The sequence below is a fragment of the Enoplosus armatus genome, chromosome 13 (genome assembly GCF_043641665.1).
Source record: "Enoplosus armatus isolate fEnoArm2 chromosome 13, fEnoArm2.hap1, whole genome shotgun sequence".
NCBI classification, from domain to species: domain Eukaryota; kingdom Metazoa; phylum Chordata; class Actinopteri; order Centrarchiformes; family Enoplosidae; genus Enoplosus; species Enoplosus armatus.
Window position 1 is genome coordinate 19,422,567 of NC_092192.1, and position 27,586 is coordinate 19,450,152.

Genomic DNA, 27,586 nt, shown 5'->3' on the forward strand with positions numbered 1-27,586 from the left:
AAACAAACTGTGAGTCAAAAGTGTGCATATTAAAATGGGGAGAGGCTGAGTGTAGGCCTACAGCTGCAAGTCCTACTTACAATTACAATTCTTTAAAAACATCACAAGTTGGTAAAAACATTTTAGTTAATACTATGTTAAAAATGTAGAGGTAAAACCTTGCTTTACAATTTTTTTTTCAAAATACACCGTGGTACAAGTCCTTTAAATTCTTAGAGAAACAGAATGTACGACTTTGAGTGTTACTCAAATGAATGTATTTCCCAAGACACTAACAATAAGGAAGACCACTGCTATGAAAATACACAAAAATGTACAACATTTGACTACTTTTGCTAAATTTAAAAAAATAAGATTTCAATTAGAACAAAGCAATAAACCTTTTCACGACAAAGAATCATTTAAGAGCAGAATCAAGTCTGGCAATAGTGAGAACACATCCTGCAGTGAATCAAGGCTCCCTGTCACATGCCTATCAAATCAACTAGTTGAGATCTAAAACGAGAATATAACCAACAGTCAGTAAACCTGTTGCAGTGATGACTTGCAAACATACATTCAAACTTGAAATGCCTTTCCTTCCACTAGTTCTCTTCTGAATGTGCTCCCTAAACATTCAATAGTATCTTACCTAAAGATCAGGTTCACTTCCTGTGCAGCTGCTGTTGTAAGCCTGACTGGTGTCCATGAGAGTGTCGCTAACCTCCACACCTATAACCTCAGTGTCCTTTGCGTCATCACTGGTAACCTTGCCAGGACACATAGGAAACCACAGCACATAATGTACAGGTCTTCCGCTAAGCTGTTACACATTCTCTAATAAATATACATACCCTAAAAGTACACATCATGGGTAAATATTTCTATTGGCAAAGTGCTGGACGCACGTCACCCAGCCTTTCCTGACAAGAGTTTCTTGCCTTTAGAAACAATAAAGCTAAACGCCTTCAGGAAATCTACAAATGTAGAGGCTTACCTCAAATATGGCATCTTCAGGCATTTGCTCAGGTATTGAAACCACAGATTCCTCCTGCTGTCCATATGTGACTAGATCAGCATTGCCTGACACAGCCATTATAATGGGTCCAACACACAAAGGGTTAGCTTTCACGGTGCTGGCGGGGTTGTCATACAAAACGGTGTGACAGATGTTGGAGGATGGCACCAACACGGGGCCTGGCTTCTCTGGGGTCGCAACTCTAACCAGGTAGCTATTGGCTGGAGTTTGCATCACCTCATCGGCTATCTGAAAAATTGTGTCCAAGTTAATGTCACATTTTTTCACCTGCTGGTTTTCCTTACTCTGCAAGTCTTGGTTGTGGTCCCCACGACACAACATATTCACAGGATAGCTTGCCTGAAACGGTGAAATAAAAATACATGTTTTAGACACAGTGCATGTTGATATTCTCACAGATCTGTCGTAAAAAGTCACTGGACACATGACAAAGTGAATACACTCCAGTTCACCTACTTGGTAATAACTGTGGGGAGAGAACGGCCCAGTCTGAAGGCCACTACCTGTCATGTGTGATGCCACAAGGTTCGGATGGTAGCACTGGCAAACTTCAAGAAGGACAAAAGACCATATTTTAGATTAGAAAATGCAGAGTTTTGGTTTGGGCGCCTACTGGAGTTGAGACCTACATTTTTGCATTCATGATTAATAAATAATATTTCCTCAACAAACAGATCCTTACTAGTACATTTTAGTACATTACAAGTACTTCCTACTCGTGTACACTTTAATTGAAGTGACGTAACATACTCCTAACAGGTTAACTAATGTTCTTCTCACCTGGGGAATAGTAGTCAGGCTGATATTGTGCATTAGGAGGACTAAACTGGGCGAAATTTGGATTTCCATGGTTTGCATGGGCCAGTAAACTCTGCTGAATGTGCAGAGCATTGGAGCTTGAGGCTATTCCAGCATAGTGGTGGCTTAAAGATACTGGTATCCCTTTGTCTGTCCCAAAGACAGAAGGAGAAAGAGCTGCACCATGACCCCTTATCAGGTATCGCGGTGGGACTGGGGTTCCATTGTGTGTCATCACGGCCTTCTCTTTATTTGTATAGTAAGGGTGAATTGACTCCTGATGTGTGGGGCTAAGTAGTGAAGAAAGGCCTGCAGAAACAGGAAAATGTAAAGCATGACAACAATGTTAGACAGTGATAAAATACATTTAAAGCACGGGAGTGTGGAATTAAAATTGCAACCTGCAGTTTATGGGTCCAAGGGTAAGTAATGGTAATTTTACAACACAAGGTTGTATAGCGAAAGTTGCATTTGTAGTCCAAAACATAACAAAAAGCTATTCATTTTGATGGAGTGAGGGGGATGAATTTAAAAATCTCACAGCCTGGGGAAAGACACTGCTCTGGAGCCTGGTGGTACAGCACCGGATACTTCTATATCACTTGCCGGACGGCAGCAGGGTGAGCTGGCTGTGGCTGGGGTGGGTCTCTCAGTATCCTTCGGGCTCTACGAAGGCACCTCACCTCACCAATATCCCTGATGCTCAGTGGATGGGTACCAATGATGTTCTGTGCGGTTTTAGTCAACCACTGCAGAGCCCACCTGTCCTGGGCCGTGCACATCTCATGCCAATTTGTAATATTTCTAGTTAGTAAGCTTTCTATATGATTTCTATCTATTTAGTTCGGATGAAAGGCGATAAAACATTTAGGATTTATAATGATTTTACAAGTGGGGTTTGTGGGGCCTCTCAAGTCCCTGAAAGCTTTGAGGAATAGTTTAGTTTTACATTATTATCCACTATACCACCATAGGGACACGTGTGTGACTTCCCCACTGAAAGACAGCTATGAGAAGTCATGCAGTGACACTTGCCTCTTTTCACATTTTTGTCTCTGCCATCCCCACTGAATCGCTGGTACCGGCTCGGGGGCCGACAGTTCACGTCCAGACCAGCTTGCAGCTTGGCCTTATTGTCGACAGTGAGTCTCCTCAGGCTCGCAACAAGTTCAGGGTGGTCTCGCTTGAAGTTTGCGTTGTGGAAATGATGATAGGCCCCGCTGTCCCCGGCGGGGTGATGGCTGTCTGTAACGGGGTGATGGTTGTCTGTAACGGCTGGATCTGCTTTCCTGAAGCCGTACAGGTTGAGCTGACGGACGAAACTTGAGAAGTTGGTGGTTTTGAAGGCGTCAGCGTTGTCCGAGCAGCTCGGAGACAGGATCTGTCTCTCGAAGAGGTGCTGATCAATGATTACGACCTCGCCGAAGCTGTCCCAGCAGATGGCTGTGTTTGCCGGGTTGTTCACCAAACGCCACAGTTTGGCAGGAAAGTTATTCGGGTTTATGCTGTCAGGGAGTGAACTCTCACCAACATCCATGCTTTAGTCTGTAACTTAGAGTTGGAAACAGAGGGACGTAAATGTACGTGAACACAAGGCTTCGCCTCATCTGAATATCAGGACAACTGTCAACAGTTAACACTAGCTAACTAGTTAATAATCCACCATAACACCCTTACTGCCACAGTTATGAAGTAACGTTAGCTATAACTTCCATAAAGTTAATTAGTTGTTAACGTTAAACTTCAGCACCATTGTTCAAACTTCTAATGTTAATGATAGTGTTGACTAAAAAAAATAAAATGCTGTAAATTGCTAACTTTACTCAAGTCACAAGACCTGAAAAAGCTACCTTTTGGCATTACCTCAGCTAGCATTAGCTAACCTTAGGCGAACGTTAGCTAGCTCTAAAATGAACTGCTCTGTATTAGAAATTAATTTTTAGCACACTCACTTCTTATAAATTTAGTTAAGGTTGCATGAAATTATTTCGATGTAACCGTGGGTGTTTTGGGTCATGCTACACCAAGAAGACACACCTCGACAAGCGTGCCTGGGTCGCCAGAGATGACCTTCTCCTGTTCTCAGAACCGTTGGAAGTTCCCGAACCGTTGGAGCTGTTGGGAGTTCAAACGTTTCATCTGCTGCTGGTTCTGGTGCCAACGGCCCTCTGTCCTGTAACATCGTCCAGCCAGAGAGGACAGGCCGCGACTCTTCTAACGCAGGTTTGTGTGTCTATTTGATGAGGACAAATCGGTGGTGGAAAAAGTATTCGAGTCCAAGCTATAATTTAAAGTTCAAAAATGTTTCAATCTGATTGTAACCTAAAAGAGTACAGAGGTGTTGGTGGCAGAATAAAAGCATCAGAAGTAAAATTGCTCCATATGTTGAAGTGTCCCTTTCAGAGGTTTATAGAATTATAATTGGCATATACTGTAATTACTGAAGCAGTAACATGGAAGTGGTTGCAGCTTTGATTTTGGGGATATTTCATCCTAACATCATATTATGTAATATTTTGTATGATTTTTTTTTTTATTTACCTACAATTCCCTTATTTGAAAAACTGTCAAGTAAACTATGCCAGTGAGCCAACATGCACAATGCCAGGAGCCTGGAAATGGCACATCTAAATGGAATGCAGGCAGCCACAATTAAAGGTGAGCATGATATCAGTTAACAGTTAACTTGTTCAATACAGTTTCCCCAAGATGTAAATCTAAGATGTAAATCTAGAGAGTGCCAAATGTGTATTTTTTTTAGCAGTTGCAATTTAAAATGTGGTTTACTATATTGCCACAACTGAAACATGCTTAAATAAATGCTAACTTAATTTAAATAAACCAGTGAAAGTATACAAAATAGTCACTTGGTTGAAGTGATTAGTGATATAACAATATAACAACACAGTGATATAATAATATTAAGGATAATAATAATAATAGAGAAACTGAAATAAGAAATCTGCTAATATAAATTAATCGTTAATTTAAAATTCACCAGAAAAGGGAAAAATACAAAATGACATTTTGTGAATGTGTTTACAACTAAAAGCTATTGGAATTGAAATAACAGATTTTAGTTAAAGGTAAGGATTAACAGGGACCGTCGGAGCAAAACCTTTTTGTAGAAAACTGCAGAGTGTGTGGATCAAAGGGCTCTATTACAGATATAATCATGGCAGCATTATCAGCAGTACAGTCATGGGGAAGTCTATGACTATACCTCTTAACATGTAGCCTTGGACCAACAGGGAGCTAGGGAGTCACACTGCTCTAATCTACTTGGATTAAAATTATAGGCATACGGTTATAAAAAGCCCCCAGATGGTCTTAATTTAGAGACACAAATAAAAAATCCACCCATCATCCATCCACTTCTCTGTCTATCCATCCTTCTGTCCATCCATCCATGACATGTCTTTGCTTTTGTATTTGAACATCTATTATTTTAGTAAGTTTTCATTGCATGGCCAAATAAATAACAATCACAGTTTCATACATTCATCACGTTTCTAGACACAGTGGAACAAATATGAAATTTTTGACTCTACAAAATAATTCAAGCATAATCCCTGTAACTGAGATGATTGTTTTTTATGATGGCGAAAGACTTTTATACAGGCGCACAATGGAGACGCCTCTGTGCTGGTCCTTTACTAGGTCCTCACAGACAGTGACGTAAAATCCCCAGCGACTGGAAAATATTCAAAATATTAATCTGTTTCCTATTTCATTATTATAGTAGTATTTTCTCGGGGAGCTTACCGTAATGGCATTGGAAACGGTCCCTAAAGACCTTCGCCATCTGCGAGCTTGTCTCCTTTGCTCTTTAGTGAAGGTAAGCTGGGGTGCGAGGAAGAAACGCTCGAGCTAGCGTCTCTGCTAACGTGTAGCCGCTTTCTGTTTTCCTTGCGTTGTCTCTCACGTGAACAAAAACTTTAAAAGTAATGCTTTCATGGTTACTTTTACTTTCTAAATATCACTGAAAGACTGAAGGGTTTCTGCCGTCGTTTCCAACATGACACTTTAGTTTGTTTTCTGTCTTCTCACAAGCTACGTTTGTTTGGTTAAACATGTAATGCTAATACATAAACAACATTTTTTTACACAACAGTTGATTAGAAGTAGTCTTGGTACACCCAAGTAAAACATTTCAGAACCATCCCTGTCGGCATAAGAAGCAGTTTGTATCTTATTTTAAATGTCTTTTGTCCGTTCTTCCCTCTTTCCCTTTTGTCCTGGATTCATATAATCCTTTACCAACACACTCTTCTCCTTGTCGCTCACCGTCTTCTTCAGACCATTGACCAGTTTGAATACGACGGCTGTGACAACTGCGAGTCGTACCTTCAGATGAAGGGGAACCGAGAGATGGTTTATGAATGCACAAGTTCCTCGTTTGACGGGTAAACATTCATTCAGCATTGATCATTGGAAAAACTTTCAGGTGGAATTTGCACATTGACTGGATTGTTTTCTTAATGTTTACCAATGCTGTGTGTATGTCCACAGAGTGATAGCCATGATGAGTCCTGAGGACAGTTGGGTAGCTAAATGGCAGAGGATAGGTAAGGATGTGGGCCTATACTTAAAGCTGCATTAATCGATGTTTGACCATGAGGGAGCAGGGGAACTCTTAAGAGACACGCAGCCCTGACATATTTATAAAGCTGTTGCAGCAAACCTATAAATAGCTGCCGGCTTACACATCCAGCAGACACAAAGCAACATTTTCATCCTATAGCAGGGAGAACATTGCATTTTTTAAAAATGTTATTTCAAGTCATTCTCAATTCAATTCTGTGTGTCTTACAATGTGGGTATATGTTTTGCTCCATCCTATAGGCAACTTCAAGCCAGGTGTATATGCAGTGTCAGTGACAGGCAGACTACCTCCAGGTACACCATACACAAACTGTGCTGCCTCAATATGTAGCAAGCCACACACACCCATGCTAACATTTCTTTCTCCTCTTCCGAAGGCGTGGTGAGAGAGCTGAAAAGCAGAGGAGTGATCTACAAATCCAGAGATACAGCAGTGAAGACATAAGCCTGACTGCTTCCAGTTATCTGATTAGCCACAGTGGAACTAAATTTGATCATGTCTGTGATGTCTTGCCCTCCAACTGTTCAATTTTTGTTTTTTGTTGTGATTGGAAATATTAGCATTAGTGGTTATTAGGGAGACGAAGTGGATGTTTTTTTTATTTCTTTGAATGATTGAGAAAAAATAAAGGTCTGTTTTATAATAAATGTGAGTAATTGTCATAAAAGTACTGTTTATTTTCTGTAAGCTGCAAACACAGTGTCTGCGAGTCTGCATCTTCCTATTCCCAAGTAATCACTCCCAGTAAGCTGGGTGTCAGACATGTTCTGAGGTGTCCCAGTGCCAAAGATGACACAGTCCACTGGAAGCTCCCCCAGAAAATGTCCCTATGAACAGCTTCCTATATTCCATATACAAACACAAAACACCACACGTAGTGGAATCATTAAAGAGAGCAGACCTAACTTCATTTACAAATACATGCATTTAGGGATGACAATGTTGGCCACTGGGTCCACCACTTTGGCTCAGACTGAAGTATCAGCTACTGGGTGGATTGTCATGACATTTGTTAGAGATGTTCATGTCCCCCTCAGGGTGAATTGTAGTCACTTGGGTGATCCTTTAACTTTTTAATCAGTGCCATCATCAGGTCAAATTTTGAACTTTGTTTCATAACCGAATACCTGCAACAAAAATGACGGTCCCATCAGGCTCAGCTGTGCTTTGCATTTAGTAGAATGGTGGATGCGGTTACCATTATACCTGATGAACATCAGCATGTTAACGTGGTCATTGTTAGCATGTAGCTCAAATCCACACTGTCTGCTTCACTACATCTTCATGTATCACCACAGAATCCTGGTGAGATCCAGATCCCTGACTTATCAGTTCACTGTACAGAGAGAGAGAGAGAGATCACTGTAGTCTTTCACTACAGAATTAGTGACTGATTTGAAACACCAGAGTGGAGGAACTACGCACTAAATCATTTCTGGTTTGAACTAATGCTAATGAAATATCCCTGTACTTAATTATTTGGGCCACAAAATGGTGCTTGTTACTGAATACTGAAATCACATACAGTACCAAACATTGCCAGCAGGGGGAACCATAAGCCAAATTATTAGTGTTGTGAATCTAGTTGCATGATTCTCACCTACTGTCTGTCATAAATAGTTTCTCCAGTTAAATTTGAAGTGCTTTCCAGTTTCAGCCACTGCTGTGGCTACTGTTGCATTGTACAATAGCCTGTATTAACATCTCAGGTTGTCATCCTGTGCTTCTCTGTGTATCAGGTACTGTTCAGCTGAGGCACTATTGTTGGCTTATATTACTGTTTAGGAAGAAACAATATTTGTTTATTGCCAGAGGGTGTAGGCATTGTCTAATTTCACTGTAACTTGATGGATCGGGGTCATGCACACTGTGGACTCTTTAAATCTCTGTAAGTGAGCACGGTAAGCTCTTGCTATTGTCTTGTTAGGTCAGGGTTTCATTGCACTGGGCACCTGGTGCTGATATTTTATTGCAAAGGCATGGTTAGTGAAACAGCTTTTTAAAAAAAACAACCAAAAAAAAAACCGGTTATGGTTTAATGAAGTGAAGCAGATGGTTTTATATCAGGATCCTCTATCAGTGCATGTTACGAAAACACACTCCCTAAATATTGTCAGAAAACCATGACAATCCGTCCAAGATATGCAGCACAGAAAGATGTATATGGAAGGAATTCAAAGGGCTACGTTGTGACTTACAGATAAGAGCGATGCCAATGTGCCACCACAAAAATAAATTAATATTTATTCCCAGCAGGGAGTTTAAATTCAGTAAAATAGCAGGAGCCTAAAAAGGGCAAACGCTTCTGTAAGATGATATACAGTAAATCTGTCCCAGTTCCATTTATGCAGGAACATCTCTCACTTAACCTCTCTGGACACACTACAATGGCTGGTGGAGGGAACGACGAGAGGACGAGGTGGAATGAGGTGGAACATATGCCGTGACCTAAATTGATCAAACTATATACTTTTATGTACTGGAATGAACAAGGAAGTAATGTATAATATAATATAAGAAATAATATCAATATGTCCAGAGGAGATTTTATGCATCTGTTCTTAATTATGATATCATCATGTGTATCTACAATGACAGATACAAATATAACTGGTTCATAAACTGAACTTTAACTCAAGAGAAATAAAGGGCGCTAAATACCATAGTTACGCCTCTGCATTCTCTGCCTGCAACAATGGTGATTTCATAAGGTGTCTTGTAGTGCAGGATGTGTAGGAGTGGCCATGTTTCCACTAGAAGCAGCTTGGAACAGCGTGTGAGGCCGCAGTTAGTTAGAGTTGTTCTGTTCAATGAACAGACAGGAAGATTAGCATGCAGAGGCACTGTTATTAAGAAAATGTTATGTTTGCTGAGCTGGGGTTTTTTGTTTCCCTTCCACTGCCACAACGAGGTCAGAGGTCAAAGTCAACAACCAAACAGCAGCTGAACCAACGGAAAGACTTACCTGTCATTAACCATCAGCTTGCAAAGCCGCCTTCAACGAATGTTAGCCCCTGCTTTGGCCTCAACATTTCACCATCATGTGCACGGACAACAAATCAAAAGTAACCCATCTCAGTCTGCCCGTGGAAAGCACCCTATGCGTTTGTTTGTAAATGCTGTATAAATAAAGTTTATGTTCTGAATCTGCGAAACGTACACAGGTTGGTATAACGGCTCTGTAGACATTGTGTTTGTGTGACACAGACCACATGCAGCTCAGCCCAGTGTACATGGGGAGTGTGATTGGCTGTTTGTCCTGGAATGATGATCCACTCAGGATTATTTCTCCATCTTCTGCCCGGTGCGTGCTGGAATACCTTCCTCCCCCGTGAGTCTGAAACAGGAAAACATGGCTATAAAAAGATTCTTGCATGTGCAGCCACATAAAGTCTCTATTTCACTATTAGTTTGCCATTTTTAAAGTAAAAAAAAAACCAAACGTGCCATATGGCAAAGTCTTAAATAAGGACCTGAGTCTCCTCTTTTACTTCAGAATATGAAACACACTTTGGTGCCATCGGCCACTTTGTTGAATGAAATGTCTTTATAGTTTTGAACAGAATCAAAAACTGAAGTGAAAGACGTACAAATCAAGTATCCGTTATTCAAATGTGCAGAATGTTAAACATTTCTCATTCTTTCCATCACAAGCAGAACAGAGACGTTTTGAACTGAGAATCTAGCACCAGTGGTTGGGGGCAGTTTGTAATCAAATGAGAGACAAACCACAAGTCAGTCTGTACACCTCCATGTGGGTTTCTATAACTCAGTGCAGAACAGGGTGCATGTGTAGATGAGTGCAACATTATTTAATTATTCAGTTTTACCCCTTTCCTGCTGTGTGAAACAAAACAATTCCTTTCTAAAGAGCAGTTTTTAATCACTTTTTTTCCATTTGATTTCCATGTGATTTGAGCCTCTTTTCATGAGAGCTGCAAACTAAAAACAAAACCGGCTCGGCTCAGTGCTGCAAGACTTCCACGACCACAGGCGCTGTCAGGAAGGCTTTCAGGTCCGCCCCTGCGCTCTCCTCCACACATCAAACGTTGCACCAGCATCTGAGTGAAGCACGCCCTTCATTTTCACACTTTCACGCAGGGACCGCGGGCCTGTCTGCCATGGCCTCATTGGTGCTCGCAGCCATGGCTTTTGCCCTTATTAGGATATGTCAAGGCTTTAAGCTAAAGGGAAAGTATTAGATCAGAAAACGAGGTGTTGACTCAAGGTGCCGTGGCTACTCGGTGAGCTCTGTTAAAAAGGGAAAAAGCAAGAGGAGGTTTCTTCAACTCAGTCCTGAAATGTGCTCTGCCCGACAGGGATAAAGTGGAGATAGGAAGTGAGGGGATGTATTTTACATGGGGGTGGACATTATCAACAGAAGGCCACACACACTCAAACTGTGTGTGTGTGTGTGTGTGTGCGCGTGTTTCATAAGGCTTACAAAACTTCCTCTCTTTTGCAGACTACAAATCAGCTACTGAACCGAGAGCAGCTTGTCATATTTAAGGATTTCAATTCCTTTTCCAAATGCCGGCATCTGCTTCACACCGTCGGCATGTTAGGTGCTCAGAAGTACTCAGATCCTGTACATGAGTAAAAGTACCAACACAAATATGCAAGAATACTCGATTACTAGTAAAAGTCCTGCATGCAGAATCATAGACAAAATTATATTCATTTTTGGGACTTCTTTCAAATCTTTGTTTTTTTTTGTGAAATAGTAGATCATTTGACCTCTTTGGACCCCTAACAGTTATTTAATGGGAGTCTGTTTATTAATCGGTGAATGCATTGAGCGTGTTTTATTTAAAGTAACATAACTTTATTTATATATCATGTCGACAAGCTGAGAAAGCTCATTTTTGTCTGTAGACCATAACAAATGTTTTTGAAAGACATTGTTACGTGACAGGGAGCTCCAACCAGTCACTGCTTCTGAAAACTATAGCTGTCCGAATGTAGTGGGGGGAAAAAATGCGACTTAATAACAGTTCCTGAGTAAATCTACTTTCCACGGGGTGCTCTGCAGAAGCCGGTTTAGAGCAGCTCAGGCCTCTGTGGGGCTCGCAGGGCTGGGAGGGGGGACGCAACCTCGTGAGCGGCTCGCTCGGTGGTGTCGACACCCGGCCTCGGCCCAGGAGGAGCTCGGAGAGCGCAGGGGGAAGGGAGGGGAAATGGCTGCCGGCCCAGATAAGGTCTATCATGAGAGGCAGCGAGGGCTCGGGAAAGGCCCCAGCACACTCTTCACACAGGGAGCTGGATTCACTTCCCCACTGGCACATGCACATGCACAGACGCTAGTGGTCGTCTGCCAGCTGAAGCACTTCAGTGAGTCAGTGAGTTGAAGAGGGCAGGGATTAGTACAACGCAGGGCAGGGGTCAGGAGATTGGAGGGTTAAAGGCTAAAAAAAAAAAAAGTGTGGCTTTTAAAGAGGCCATATGCTGGATATTCTCAACAAGCCTTCATTGGGACTGTTTCGTTTGTGATCGGAGCATCACCAATGACCCTTGCCTTTAATATGAATAAATAGACAAATACCCAGAATCCTCATACAGGAGGCTTCTGTTGAGGCTTATTGAGACAGTACGTTCAGTATGAGGTACATGTTGTTTCACAGTATGAGGCACGACACGTGTTTTCCTAACGTCTATCTGGTACACCGGCTGATGTCACCTTCCCCATCTTTTATGAATTTGGTGTCATAACTGTGACATCTTTACTCTGATGCCTTTGTTGTGTAGTGGAGACACACACACACACACACACATTTACATTCTGTAGGCAGAAGGGTTTGTTTCCCACATCCACTGCCCTCAGAGGTATTGATGTCAGTATGACGTCCACTCTTTTTCTCTCATTAACCTCCATGAACTCCCAACAGGAATAGAAGTCATGGGAATAAAGTCATAGTCTACCTAACGATGTCACATCAATACACACCCATGCTGTTTCAAATCCTCCACAGGAAACTGTGAGAATGCACCCGGACCCTGCGCACACTGAACTTTACTCACATTTCAGATGTGTATGAGTTGTTAGCAGCTACACCAAAGAGACACTTCTCACATGGCTTCATCATCATATCGTATCAATTTGTGCTTCAGAACTTTGTTTTTTCTTCTTTCCTCTCCCATTAATCATCTCAGATTCATCTGGTGAGGGGGGGGGGGGGGGGGGGGGGGGGGGGGGACCACAGGACTTAAACTACCTCATTATAAATAAAGTAGCTAGAACTAGCTCCACCTGGTCAAGCCTCCACTGTAACTATGCTTCTTACACATTGATACATCAGTATTATCTATATAATAATATATCAGTTGCAGGGATGAAACAAACCCGTGTCAGGACTAAATATAATGGAAAGGGAAAGAAAACTGTGCCCCAAACCTTTTTTGCATATCTTACCACGGTAACACTTTAAACCCCCCATGTAGCATTCATAAGCAGTATACACACATTTATGAAACAGTTTATAACACACTATAATGGAGCTGTAAGGAGGTTAAAAGTAAAGTGAAATATATAGCTGTTCTATATATGAACAGCCTCACTGCAAAATGAAGACTAATTTGAATGAATGATTTATAGGGTGCACGTAGTGTCTCTACTGAACATTTGATGTTTCCACATTACTAAATGTCACCAGCGTAACTTTAATCCCTCATCCACAGAGCCTGTTGACCTGCTGTTAGCATTATGAGAAACCACGCGGTGACAGTTGGACTTACATTTACGAGGAATTGAAACCTGAGGCCTTTCACTTTAGAAACCTGGCAGAGAGGTGATGGTATATCACAGTGAACAAGAGAATGCAGGTAAAAAAAAACAAAAAACATGCTGGCTGCGTTTGGTTTTCACTTTAAAAGGGTCCCATTTTTTCAAATCCGTCTTGCCCATGAGTACATTTGTTCGCTGTAACTGTTTCTCCGTTTCATCCACCTGCACACCACCAAGAGAACCTCTCTCACAAGATCCACAATCCTCCTTCTGTGTAAAAATGCATTCATGCAGTGACTGTTGATTTTGCCCCCCCCTCCCCATTAGTGTCACTGAGATTGCTTAAGGAAGGGATCTCTTTGCTGCCAGTGTGGACAAGAAGAACAATTACAGACACCAATAACCACGAGTATCGTATTAAGGTAGACTTGAGAAAATTATCCTTTAACGATGTGTTTCAGGTCAAATGGTTTAATTCTGAACAAACTGAAAATAAAAATGCAGCTGTCGGGCCAGCTCCTCCTGTAGCTTCTATCGTTTTTACACCAAAGGAAAGTCAGATTATCAGTGAAACCATCATCTGACGGGAACTGTTTTACTCATCAGGTACTTCACGTTCTCAACCATACCTTCCTGTGTCTCTGGGGCGCGCTCAGAGCACTAAAAGAAGTCATGAAACTGCTAATAAAATGAACTTAATGTGAGATATAAATGTAAATAGTTCAGGGTGCAGATGTGCTCACAGTGTGTGTTGTAATTTCTCTCCACTTCATTATGGCCTTATTACCCAAGTCCTCATTGCACTGTGCTGTGGACAAAACTGCATGAAGCTACAGAACGTCTACAATCGTGTGAATGACATCATGGCTTGCAGCACAGCATCACAGACATGGTCAAGATGGACAGATTGAGCTGAAGCCTCAAAAGAATGTGATTGTGAAGTTGACTAAGTAAAAGGAAATCTGGGATGTTTGTAGTTAACACAAAAAAAAAATCTCAAATGTGAAGAGTATTTGTTTCCCGTGCAGTTTGCGTCATTAAGAAGTTGAACTGTTTGGTAAAATGATCTTCTTAGTTGCTGTCAGCGTTTTTAAAAAAGCGCCGGCAGAGAGCAAAGACGGAAGAAGAGAAAGAGAGCGGCTGTGACTGTTAGACCTCTTCCTGTGGTTACATCACGTGGCTGTGGAGGGTTCAAAAGGAGAGAACTTCTTCTTCTTCTTCATCCTCTCCTTGGACAAGACAGAAGACACCTGCGAGGGCTGCCGCACAATCGTCACTTAAAGCCCAGAAAAAGAACGAAGGACGGGGTAAAGTATGACGGACGACGTTGGCTATTTAACGCAATTATTTGTGACAACATGATAAAGATGCTTTTTATTCGCTGGTGTTCCAGCTTTTACTTCATTAACTCTGCATTCATTTGATTTAACTTCTGCTTCAAGGGACCTCTATTCAGAAGTCCATTTGGAATTTTGATTAAAAATCATTTTTCTTAAAACTGAACAATCTTTTTTTTTTCCTACTGTAATTTCATTGATTTGTTTAGTGTTTAATGCGTCTACTTAATCTTTGCATTCGCTCCAGTTTCTTTCTGACCTGATAACAGATGTCTGCCCTTATTGTTGGACTTATTTTACATGACTTTTCAATGTACCAAGCGATCTGTTGCTCAGGCAGAAAAGCTTACTCATGCCTGCTAAAATGGCTTCCTCAAGATAGCGCTTCCTCTGGTGAGCGGTTTAAGTCTGACTTTTGCCTGAACATTGTGAGGCTCAATGGTTGGGTCCTTCGGACGATTTTTGTTATACACGTACAAAAAATGTTAACAAGCCTCGCTTAGATTTGAACGAGCTGTCTGGAAAACCACACATGCAAATGTTTCAAGACAAATCAGGAAGTGTGCATTTTCTGGTTTAACAAAAGCGAAGGCTGTTTGAGCGTTGGGCTGAGAGGTTTCGGTTTGGTGTAACAGTGTGTGTGGCTGGGTGGGGGTTGGTGTGTGTGTGTGTGTGTGTGTGTGTGTGTGTGTGTGTGTGTGTGTGTGTGTGTGTGTGCAGCTGCAAACGCGAGCGCAGGTGCAAGAAGAAGAGCAGAAGTGGGAGAAGACAGAAGACGGAAGAAGAGCAGTGGATGTACAGTGCAGTCATCCATAAAGTAGAAAGCACTACTAAACTCCTCGCCACAGTGTAGTGTTTCCTACTTTATGGATGAGTGTACTGTTGGCTTCAGGGAGAGGAGAGGCCCGGCACAGAGCCCGCGCAGGAAGTCAAGAAAAGAGGAAGCTGCTTTGTCTCATGAGGCCACGCATTACCCAGAGTGTTGCCCCAGTCAGTTCACATGGGCGGTGTGTGGCGCAGAGCAGAGCTTGCGACTCTTTCCTCCATTTTATAATTCATCTGTTTCAACTGTCCTGAAACAAAAAAGAGATAACCATGTACATGTGATCTGTGTGATATGAAATAAAGATGAAAATGACAACGTACCTTGTGTCAACTTTAGTTTTCCAGGAGCACCACATGCATGACAGACTCAGTGTGTTCTGTGAAAATATACATACTTTATTCCTGTAAAAAGATCCATATTGAAAGAAACCATCACAATTTCAAGTCAATGAGTCCTCTACATTGTTAGTTACTGTTCCTCCATCCACAACGCCTGGACATGCAAAAAAAAAAAAAAAAAAAAAAAGAAATATCTGAAAAACAATATTAACAAAAATATTTACAGATGAGCTTCCAAAAGGGTAATAAAAACATGAATATATAAAAAGGTAAATCTTCCACTGGTTTCAAACAATGAATGCAGGTCAGGAAAAGACAAAAAAAAAAAAAAAAAAAAAAAAATTCCTGCGCTGTATGAAAATATACCACAAGTCCCAACACTGTTCATTATATACACACAGCTCCAACAGCTTCCTTTCCACTGCATTGACAATCTACAACTCAAATGTTGTAGACAAGTCAGCCGAGAACAACAGAAACGTGACAGTAACATAAATAAGGCCGAACATGGGTATAACATTGGTATGCATGCAGTCAATAAACATCCTGTAAACAACATGTTAAGACTAAACAAGGTCTTCTTGTAAGGCTAAATATGATCAACTGAGCTAAAACACTACCTATGTGGGTCTAGGTCCTATTCAGTCGCCAGTGGAGCCGTCTACTCACTACACAGCAGGTAGAGGAATACTTGTGCATTGAAGGCCGTCAAATACAAGATCAGTACAAATATTCGCTGTACATTTCGGCAACTTTTGAGCATCCAACCCCCCCCCTCCTTTTAAAACAAAAGACAAGCATAAATAAAGAAAACATACAGTACAGCCTCAGTCTTGCCTCTATCCCGGCTATCTCACATCTAAAGTGTCTCTTTCGATCCCCCCTCCCTTTTTATTCTTGGCATCGTCGTGCTCCCTTTACGTGACACAGACAAACAATTAAAACACTGAAGAAAAAAATGTGCCTCCAACTCGTGTCATCAGGTGTGACGCCCACCTGCCCGTGTGGGGCAACTTCGACGACGCGAGCGAACTCAGGTCTGATCTTCAAGAAACAAAAACTCCTCCTCCACGCTTCCACCCAGACCACAGTCCCCTGAATATCCCCCGCGCCGCTGGATGCTTGGCCTCTCATTGCTATGGTAACAGGCAAAGCACCTAAGAGTTTGGCATATTCTGCAGTTTTTTTTTTGTTTTTTTTTGACAGCCAGAGTCAACGGGTGGCTCAGCATTAATAAGAAACTACAAGTGAAAACCTGAGAAGTTACCTAACAGCCCCGTGTCACACAGATAGAAGATCCAATCACTGCATGTGTTGTAACTGACTAACAATACTAAGGCCTGGTCCACACACTCACATCATCTGTCACAAACCATTTAAAGATACAGAATGGTTCTAGTATTGCAGTACATGATATGCTGTATTGCTGAAGTTGTTTTATTTAGCTTTAAGCAGATGTGTGGACACAAACAACTACTCCCCACTACACTGCATGGGCTGGTAAAGATGCTAGAAACACTGTTTAGCCTGTTGGACCCAACATTCACACACCACCAAGCTGAGCGTCATGGAGGCAAAAGAAAAGATACACGAAGGACTTACTGCAGAGTCTGTCACAGTACAGTAGAGCCACCAACCACCATCGCCATGACTGAAAACTGTTCAGGTTCAATGTTCCTGTTAGCTGTGTTAAATGTAAAAACACCCAACATGCTGCGTTCAAAGCATACTCATGTATGTTTAGCATCAGGCTGCTACCTAATGTGGTTTTTGATGCCACCAGCACTGAGGACACTGCTTCACTCTGGACATCTGGACATCAAGTTTAACTACGATATCTTGAGCGTTGTGATTCTGGAGTTTAAATTAACTAGAGCTGCAACGATTAGTCAATTAATCAATTAATCAACTAGTCCAGAGGTTTTCAAATTGTGAGAGGGGTGTAGAGGGAGAGAACAACAGGAAGTTAGTTATTGTAGTTTGGCTAGCTTATCGACATGGTCAGCAGTTTGAGCTGCAGCAGTGGCTGATGGGGGGGGGGGGGGGGGTCATAGCTCTGAACACACAGACATGATGCACATATTTATAGATTCAGTGTGACTTACACTTCCTGCGGATATCATTATCGCTGATGTCCATCGCAAATAAACTTCTTTTTCTAAATTCACTTAGAAAAATGAACTCCAGAACCTGCCTGAGAATCATCATGTTTTGAAAACCCCCTTTGAAAACCCCCGGATTAGTAGATGGAGAAAGAACAGATACATGATACACCAAATATATGATGGATTTTAGGTTCTCAAATTTGAGAATTTGCTGAATCTCTTTGTCTTACATTACAGTATATTGAATATCTTTGGGTTTTGAACAAGACATTAGATGACTGTAGGAAACTGCGAGTGGCACTTTTCCCTGTTTTTTGATGTTTTTTACTATTAATCGAAGAAATAGTCAAAAGATTAATCAATAATAATTTTATAATAATCATTGGTTGCAGCCTCATTAGCTACCAGAGCAGCCTGCTGATCACGACATACTACATCACTTCTGCTCTCGCTGCAGGTCTCTCTCTCACACTCACACACAGACAGAAAATATGTTGTATGCAACATTTAGGCCAGTTGTGACTGCAGTCACAAACATCAAGAGTTCCTGTGTTAATGTCTGAGAAAGGCATCTGTTTTCAGTCTCACCAGTGGACTGGGTCTACACACACACACACACACACACACACATTCTTTACATTTAACAGTATTCAACTTCAATAGACAGTCCTGACTGTTAACCTCAAACCCCATCATTAGATTAGATCTAAACTACACACATCAAAGTGGCTCCTCACTGTCTCTGACAGCTCTGTAGGACTGACCTCCTGCCCTGATGTCATGTCATGCAATGTGGTGATGGTTAGGGCAAGAGTCTGATACAAATAAATAACATGTTCTGTACAAAGTACCGTATAAATAAGAAACGCATGTGAGGGACAAGCAGACAGATAAATACATAAAATACATCCAGTCAGGATGGCTAGTGCATTCTTTATAGTCACACAGAGGGAAGAGATGGACTGCTGCTTCTGTTCCGTTTGCTTCAAATAAATAAAGTGGCACCAGTACATTAGCATTAAAGCTAATACTTCATTTGCTGTGTCTGAGCTGGGCTGAAAGTCTGGTCTGCTGTTTCATATCGCCCTGTATCACATTGTTCTAAATGAATCTGTTTTACATCAAGCGTTAAAGCCTCTACTGCGTAGAACATTTGCAAATGCTTACATACTTACGTACTGAGATTTAGAGAATATATTTGTGAGTTTGCACACGTCAACATGCACTTCTACATGCCATAAGCTGATGTTTTAAAGTACTCTAAATTTAACAGCTGGTCTAGCAGTGCTCTAAGGCAAATGTATCATCCATAAAGCATCAGTTATTAGATGTGACAGCCACGAACTGCGCAGACTACCGACTGAGACTAACAGTGAAGATAGAAAAAGTGCTTTCAATGTGACGCGAGTATTCAGAGTCAGACGTCCTGACTCTCATTCTTTCTTGCTGGATCCCAGCTTTTTGAACAGCTTCTTGCCTTTGGAGAAAAAGCCTTTCTTCTTCTTGGCTTGTGCAGAGCAGTCTGTCTGTGTCGGGCTGTCTGCCGGAAGGGGGGCCGGAGGGGAGCAGCAGGCCTCCGCTGCAGCTGGACCTGGAGCAGGGTCCAGGTCTGACGTGGGGCTTGCGGTGGGTGTCGGTTTGGGTCGCAGGTCTGTGTGCTCCGTTGGGTCAGGGACAGGAGGTTCTGTTTGGGGGTGCAAAGCCTCTTCTAGTGTTGAGGGCCCAGGATGTTTAGGCTCTGTTGAAGACGTCCAGGTGCCCTTCGAGAAGAAAGTAAGACTTTGAGAATGAGCATTTCAGATTTATTGTATTGAGTTATGCTTAAACTGCTAATACCAAAGGGAAACACAAGGATAGGACACGCTCAAAGGAGGAGGCAGTGGAGGCAGATCTCTGGTGAACTAAAACCATCAATACATTGGAGCAGTGCAGAACTATAGCTAAGGTGGATGGAAGAGGACATAAACAGGGAGTGAACAGGGGACACTAGTGTTGATCACTGAGCTGCTATAGTCCTATCTGATAACACTTACGATCAAGTCTCAAAGTGTACAGTTCGTTTCTGCTTCTGCAGAAGGCCATGCAGGACACAGCGGGGCAAAACAAACGTGACAGGCAGAATTAAAGAAACAGAACAGAAAACGACAGCGACCGGGCTCGGCAAATATGTGCAAGAGAAAAACACAATTTGTGAAAATGGCACATAATGCATGACTGCAGGACAGGAGGTCGCCCAGTGCGTGCTGGATGGAGAGAAATGCTGAGCTACCTGTAATTCTTTCTTAGGTTCTGGTGCAGGCGGAGCAGAGAGAAGTTCTGCTGGAACGTCTTCTGGCACGGCCTGCAGGAAGTTGGAGGGCACTAAGCCTCTGTGTCCATTCAAGTCTCCCTGGTAGAAAAACACAGCATTAAGACATGAGGACGCCTTCTAACAACAGGGCTGCAATTCATTCCATAGTCCATATTCTGTTACTATTTATGTAATTGTTCAAATTCAAATCATTTCTAGTTTATGAGACTTTTGACAGTTGCTGTTCTGAACTTCCTGAACATTAATTGATTAGTCGATCGACAGAAAAACTCATCAACAACTATTGTTGTAAGTTGAATCGATTCATCATTTAAGTCATTTTTCAAGCAAAAGGGGAAAATACTTCATGGCTCCAGGTTCTCCAATGTAAGAATGTGCTGCTTTTCTTGGTCTTACATCACAGTAAATTCAATATCTGTGGGTTTTGGACTGTTGGTTGGACAAAACAAGATATTTGAAGATGTTACTTTGGGCTTCAGGAAATTGTGATGGACATTTTTCAGCAAATATCGTACATAGCTTTACATGTATCTCTAATTTCCTTAATTTCTTTTATTTAATCTAAATACTTAATTTCCCCTGCGGATCAATAAAGTCTTATCTTATTTCATTTTATCTTATGTAGTTTTCTAGAAGAACTCCTCCTTCACACAGGAATTGTATTGTATGTATATGTATTGTATTTTTTCTGCAGTTTTAACAATGTTTTTATGATAAATACAAGAAGAACTGCATTTTTTTAAAGAAGTGCGGTGCAAAAATAACCACTTATTATTAAATTGAGGCAAAAAAAACAGACCACTCAGACCATTCTGGAGACATGTCAACACTTACATAGAAGAAGCCATCTTCGTCCATGTCACCAAACACATGTATGATGTCTCCTGCACTGAAGGTCAGTTCAGCCTGAACCCAGTCATAAAAACAAGGCAGATCATGAGCAAAAGCTACTACCACACATATAGATATACGCAGTATATATTATGCATGTACAAGTCTGACCTCTATGTCAGTGTTGGGGGAGCTCTCTCGTGGATCGTAATCAAAGATGGCGACCATCCGGCGAGCTCCAGGGGCTGGGTTCCCCACAGCTGCAGCAGCAGTGGCCGTCTGGCTGGGATCTGTCAGTCAAACACAGAGGGGCAAACAGTACAGTCTGACATGCTGATAATTAGTGGAGTGACACCTCCCTGCAATTCCATTTAGCTCGTCAGCATGCAGTGCATCGTGTCTGCATGTCCGACTCACTCAGCATCATGCTAAGCTGAGGAGAAGTCCCACCACTGCAGTCAAACACGTGAGGATCAAAATAAAAACAACAGGAGATTAGCAGGAGGAGTTAAAAAGGTCCTATCAGCTTGAGCTGTGCTGTTGTTTTTGAATCAATCAGAGCAAACATTCGCCATGGGATGAAGATTGCACGTAACTCTTTGCAACACTGTTAGTGAAAATGAAGACTACTGAAGTGAGTTGATGATTAAATGATGCCACTTGAACTGTGAAATGAGAAGAGGAGTTAGGAGAAGAGACTGCTTGACATTTAGAACTGGGGGTTAATGAAGAACGTAAGAACAAAGACATTAGATTTGGTACTTTCATTTATGCTACTCTCAAAAATACCATTCTATTGTTATTCTATTATTTTAGTCATTTCCAACCCAAACACATTTTACATTATTTCCTTTACTGAAGATTCTTCAGTATACCCCCAAATAATCAAACAGTCTCTGATGAGAATGAATGGAGGTGAGCCCTGGTGTTATCAGCAGCTAGAATACAGTTCTCATTAAAAAAAAGGTCACAAAATGGCACATAAACACATGCTGTCCTCCAGTGGACACTGCAGCGGTCGTCCGATCATGCAGATGAAAACAGAGAGGCAGAGGGTCGAAGCGCTAACTACAAACCTTGGCTGGAGGAGTCTACGCTCTCCTCCCAGAGTGCAGCAGACTCCACTGGAAAAGATGGGGTAGGGGGGGAAAAAAGTGCATGAGCACAATCACAGAAAGACAGACCTCAGAGGCCAAAGAACAATCCTGTCTGAAGTTACAGCACGTCTCAGTCATCACACTGGAGTTCACTAAGCCATAGGTGGAGATCAGAGGGGATGAATGTTTCAGCAGGTGAACTTTAGGTGGTCATGTAATGCATTTGCGGCATGGGAGCAGAATACTGGCAGGAGGATTTTCTTTTATCGATCAATAAGCAACATGCTGCCACATTCTGCTGCTATGTCTGCACTGTATTACATGGATATCCAATGAAAAGCTGGCAGGACTGACTCAGCACTCATGTATGTGCCTTTTAACATTCGTGAAGCTGTCGCACAGGCTACAAAATCAAAATCATAAAAAAGTGAACCTCTGGAAAGATGACTCTGAAGAGCCTATAAGCTCTACAAAAGACAGTGTAACACTAGGCCTTAACTATAGAATATGAAACTACTGTACTGCAGTATTCACAGTGCTAATATTTCACCATGATGCTGGGAAGCTGTCTGATTTCATTACTACAGTAGCTGACCCACACAAAAAAAACCTGGTCGCTGAGTGAGAAGCAGCAACTGGAAGAGCCAAAAGCTAAAGTCAAAGAGACAGAAAGAGAAGCAAACCAGAGGAGAGAATAAAAGGAGGGAGGTGGGAAGCCACAATCTGCAGCGAGACACACCTTTCTTGGATCGTCTCGGTTTCGGCGGTGGAACAGGGCGACGCGGAAGCTGTGCGTGTGTGCGAGTGCCTTTATGGAGTTTTAGAAAGGACAACCAAACAAAAAGTAAAATAAAAAAATGAAACCAAAAAAAAGAAACACAGAGGTGCAATTTTTGAGAGAAGCAGACCAGACAAAGTAGACAATGAAAAGCCAGTGAGAAGCAATTTAAAAAATGACAACCAGTGAGCAGCAGACACAGCAGTGAGAACAAGTGGAAGTGAAAAGGTTAAACCATCTGCAAAACCGCTCTGGGTAGAAAGCAGGAAACAAGCAAAGTGTCAAACACTTTGACTGCAGTTTATTTATTTGTTATTTCGTTTATTTAGTTGATTTTTAGTCACCTGCATGAAAACGCAGTCAGGGACTGAGAATACGTAGATGGTTATGATTTCCTTAATAGCAACACAGGGAACAAGAACCCATCCAAACATGATTTTTGGTCCATTTTAATTTAGTTCAACCGAAATCTAGTCTGATCTGATGAGAGCTTGCTTTGTGCTTCCTGTAGGGTCGAAAGGTCAACAGGCCAGAGGGAGCTTTCACTCCCCCTCCTCTCATCAAACAGCTTTCATTTTTTCTCCAATCAGCTGCAGACAGAAATATGTCAATGTGTCTCTTTATGCAGCTGGCCAATTTGAATGTCTGAAGGTCTGGATTGTGCTGCTATTTTCACTTACCACTTAAACATGAACATATGATGACATCATGAGCAAAACATTACATTACACCTATGGTAAAGGGTGTCCAAATGTAACAGTTTGCAGCTGTACCAGAACACATTTAACAGCACACATGATTAGAATTCACACAGTCCACACTGTGTGTTGTTTGGTCCAAAATCTGCCGTCCTTAGGTAGCTGGTAAGTCTTTGACTGACAGTTTCACCTACCTATCTTCTCCATAGAGGCCGCTGTGGACAGGAAGCCCTGCTGCAGCAGCTGCTGCCGGGTCTCCTCGTCCTCCACCTGGATCTCAGACACCATGTTACATGGTACAAAGCCCAGATGACCACCAGACTCTCCTCGGTAGAACCCATCTGGGTCTTTATCTCCGTAAACCTGGGGAGAGGAGTGTAAAAATAAACTCTAAAGCCTCTTTCACAAACACACACACACACCCGTGACATTGCTGGCTTTATATATTTATATATATAGTTCCATTTCAATTCATGGCTTTGGGACTTTCAAACATATGTCAAAGTTACAGGAATGTTCCAGAATGACTCTTTTTATACATGTAATGTCTCTCTACAGAGGCATATTCAACCGTGTGCGTGCTGTAGCCTTTCTGTTGATGTGAGCTTATCAGGGACACTTTGCATGAAAGACATGATTGCCAAGGTTATTTGAGTAGTGTCTGAGCGGTGTGGGGACATACTTTGATGATCTGTCCTTCAGTGAAGGGCAGCTCTTCCTCAGCAGCATCAGGATTGGGGGACATAGTGGCAGGATCATAAGGGAAGAGGGCCACAAAGATGCGTACGTCACCGTCTCCTCTGATCTTTGGTGAATCAACACCACCTGCAGACAGACACACACACACACACACACATACACACACACACGGTCACAATACTTTACAGGATAAATATTATTAAATGATGGCCCCCATACTAAATCAGTTACTTCTTGAAAGTATTTTCTATAGGTTTAAGATGTGTGACTTGTTTCTTATACCAAACATGAATATATAATTCCTTCTTTTTATTTATGCATTATTTTATGTAAGCTTTTGTTTCCATGCAATTAATTTGTCTTTTCTTTTGCGTTTGTAAACATTGCATTCATCAACTTGAAATATAATTTATTGTCACTACTATTAGCACTGATGACTATATTTCAACACAACACATACTTACATACTTTGCACACAAGCTATGCATAGCTTACAATGAGTTCTGCAAATAGTATAGCCAGCCTGCCCTTCCCCCACCACCCACCAACTGCAGCGCTGCTATGAACAGTGTGCCGAGCACAGGCATGTCCTTAAAAGAGGTAATCAAGCTAAACCACTGATCCTAAGCTGTGTGAGCCGTTTGACAAATGTGCACTCGTTCATGATCTGCAGCAAGCAAGCAACAGGGGAAACAGCGTTTGACCCACTCTCTAATCTAAATCTGAGGACGTTTACTGACAACACACAAGCAAACATAAAAAAAGAATACTAATATCATCAAAGGTGCACAGATCACGGAAAGCAGCCTTTAGCTTCGGCTTGTGGCACCGTCTACAGCATAGCAGGCATGAGGCATGACACCAGTGTGGCTGAAAGAACTACAACTGTAGCCTATTTGACGGCAAGCTACAAATTTGAAGAGCTGTAGTGAGACTTTAAGCTGCACTGAAGAGACGCGTTCTCTATCTCATTAGGGAGAATCAGCCCATCTGTGGCAAGAGTCACGGGCAGACAACTTGCACACTTTCACATCCTCACTGATTTTCTAGTAGATAGGACGCAACGTCTCCCTGCTCCCTTCCTCTATCTGTGTGCACATGTACACTTGTGCTTTCATGTGTGTGTGTGTGTGTGTGTGTGTGTGTGTGTGTGTGTAGTCAACTGTGCACCCACACATACGCCAGAAAGGTCAGGTTTACTGAGCTTTACAGCAGTCCGTGGCATCACAACAGCAGGTGAGGAGAAAAGAAGAGAGTGAGGGGAGACGTGGAGAGAGGCTGCAGGCCGTTTCCCTGCTGGTTAATCGAGGTTACTATTTTAATGTCTGTCACTTCCTCCTGTCATGACAAGCCACTTTGGGTTAAGCCGGTTCTCAGCTTAGCAGGCTCTCTCCCACTTCTTCACTGCAGCTACAGCACCTCCTCCTCCCCCTGAGCCCCCCCCCCCCCTCCTCCCCTCCCTTCCTACACAAGGTGCTAATCTGACTACCATCATGTGTGAGAGAGGGAGACTTGCCAACAGAGAGCACAGGTGTGTCAGCATCGCATCATACGTTTCCACTGCATATCTTAGCTAAGAGACAGAGGAAACAAGACGGCAAAAGAGGAAAGAGTCTCTGACCTTTGAGTTGCCTGGCCTGCAAGCACGTTGGTTTAGAAGAGAGCTCAGACTGGGCTCCCCACGATGGACCTGCCTCAGCTGGAGGGACTTGACTGGGCACCTGCTCAACATACAGAAAGAGACAATAAGAGAAACATCGAATACAGAAACAGAATCCCTACGTGGGAGGAGAGGACACCTCGCGGTTCAGAAGAAAAAAAGCAAATGCAGCTGTTTCTATTTTTTAAAACAATATTCAATAATCTATGCTTCATCTAGTGGTAATCCATTTGAATGGTTATGTATTTTGCTTTCCAACATTCTACTGTCAACATTAACATGTTCCTTTTTTGCATTGCGCTGGTGTTAGCTGACACAGACAAAAGCACATCCACCGTAAACTAAGGCGGGACAAGGCAGCACTGACTGGTTAAAGACGAGAGCCGAGTGCTTTCCAGGGTGCAGGAGAATTTGAATGCAACAGGAATTAGTGCAGTCAGACAGAGGGAGAACAGATTCAGCTACACTTTGACACATCTTAGAAAGATTAGAAGTCACTGGGTGATGATGAACTAGTTTAAACTCTTTGCCACCACTTCCTGGCCACTTCTCGGCAACTCAACTACCATTTCCAAGTAATGTACTGCATTTTGCTTGCTTTTGCAACAGCACAATGTGCTACCTGATCTCCCTCTGTCCACTGCAGTGATGATGATGATGATGAAAAACGTAGTTGTCTACTGAGCGGTGGAGTTAAGTGATATCCACTAAAGGACTCAGAGGGTTAGAGCCACACTGCTACAGGGAGGAGGAGGGGGCTGGGACAAAACACCCATTGCAGCTGGCCTGCAGAGACATTTACCAGCGGATCAGCCTTCAGCCCTCGGCGGTGAGGAGGTCTGCAGGGCTCCATTTGAGCCCCCTCTACCCACCACTCAGAGCTCATCTGCTCCAGCACCACCTCCCCGGGACTGTACTCCACAGGCTCCTCGTTGTCATCTGTGCCGTACTCCACGTCAATCTCCATCCCGCGACCTACAGGTGACCTCAGAGTCCGTACTGTTTTGCTGACTGGGTAGGGTCTTGGCGGGGTATGACCATAGCCGGGGTTGGCTGCCGCAGCGACAGCCATCTGACTCCTGAGCATGGCCTCCCTCCTAAGGCGGTCCCCTAGCCCTCTGAGCAGTACTCTTTCTTTGCTGTTGGGGGTCGGCTGGGGAGGACAGCGGGCTGAGGCCCGCCTGCTGGTGGGACCATCATATAAACTCATGTTTGCTTCTTCAGGATAACTGATGGTGTCAACTGTGTCTGCGTAGTGCACCCTGTGCTGCGTCTTAGGCTTGGCCTGCAAGGGTCCGTGCCTGAGTAAAGGCTCTTTGGTTAGGGATCTGGGATCCCTGTTGAAGTGGTGATGGTGAGGGGGAATGTGTGGGTGTGGGTTGTGGTGATGCGGGTGATGCAGGGGGGCATGGTGGTGGCGCTCTGAGTCTCTGGGGTGAAGGTGGCCGGGCCTGGGCCGAGGCTGACTGTGGTGGGTTAAAGGCTCTTCTTGACTGCTATCTTCCTCTTCTGTCAACTCTGGAATGCTGAACAGCTGCTTGCTTTGGGAGACCTGAGGAGGCAACTTAAGGATCCTCTCAAGAACCTCCTCATCACTGTCTGGAGGCTCCAACTTGCCTGACTACAAGGGCCACAAGAATGGGTTGGTGATGATGGGATATCATATTGTTCAGTGAAAATAAGTGCAGACAAAAGAGGCGACAACCCGGCCATGCAAAGGAAAGAGAAAAGAAAGAGGGAGAAAAAACAAAGAGAATCTCAAT

General features: G+C 42.7%; 3 protein-coding genes across 3 annotated transcripts in view; 1 reads left to right on the top strand and 2 right to left on the bottom strand.

Annotated features, from left to right (window-relative positions):
- Nucleotides 1-631: 631 nt before the first annotated feature.
- hsf5 (heat shock transcription factor family member 5) lies at nucleotides 632-3,353 on the bottom strand. Its single transcript, XM_070916681.1, has 5 exons — nucleotides 2,846-3,353; nucleotides 1,799-2,125; nucleotides 1,475-1,566; nucleotides 977-1,357; nucleotides 632-748 (listed from the first exon to the last, which is right to left on the bottom strand). Exons 1-5 carry the CDS (start codon nucleotides 3,351-3,353, stop codon nucleotides 632-634), a joined length of 1,425 nt encoding a protein of 474 aa, XP_070772782.1.
- Nucleotides 3,354-5,487: 2,134 nt separating this feature from the next.
- Nucleotides 5,488-7,067, top strand: supt4h1 (SPT4 homolog, DSIF elongation factor subunit). Its single transcript, XM_070917783.1, has 5 exons — nucleotides 5,488-5,654; nucleotides 6,116-6,222; nucleotides 6,329-6,384; nucleotides 6,662-6,715; nucleotides 6,799-7,067. The coding sequence occupies exons 1-5, from the start codon at nucleotides 5,586-5,588 to the stop codon at nucleotides 6,864-6,866; spliced, it is 354 nt and encodes a 117-aa protein (XP_070773884.1). The 5' UTR covers nucleotides 5,488-5,585; the 3' UTR covers nucleotides 6,867-7,067.
- A 12,115-nt stretch (nucleotides 7,068-19,182) lies between these two features.
- LOC139295020 (peripheral-type benzodiazepine receptor-associated protein 1-like) overlaps nucleotides 19,183-27,586 on the bottom strand; it is a 55,201-nt gene continuing 46,797 nt past the window's right edge. Inside the window, 10 exon segments of the mRNA XM_070917073.1 lie at nucleotides 19,183-19,509; nucleotides 20,019-20,138; nucleotides 20,895-20,966; nucleotides 21,063-21,181; nucleotides 21,968-22,015; nucleotides 22,728-22,796; nucleotides 23,659-23,827; nucleotides 24,147-24,289; nucleotides 25,785-25,884; nucleotides 26,626-27,444. Coding sequence (XP_070773174.1) covers nucleotides 19,183-19,509; nucleotides 20,019-20,138; nucleotides 20,895-20,966; nucleotides 21,063-21,181; nucleotides 21,968-22,015; nucleotides 22,728-22,796; nucleotides 23,659-23,827; nucleotides 24,147-24,289; nucleotides 25,785-25,884; nucleotides 26,626-27,444 — 1,986 coding nt within the window.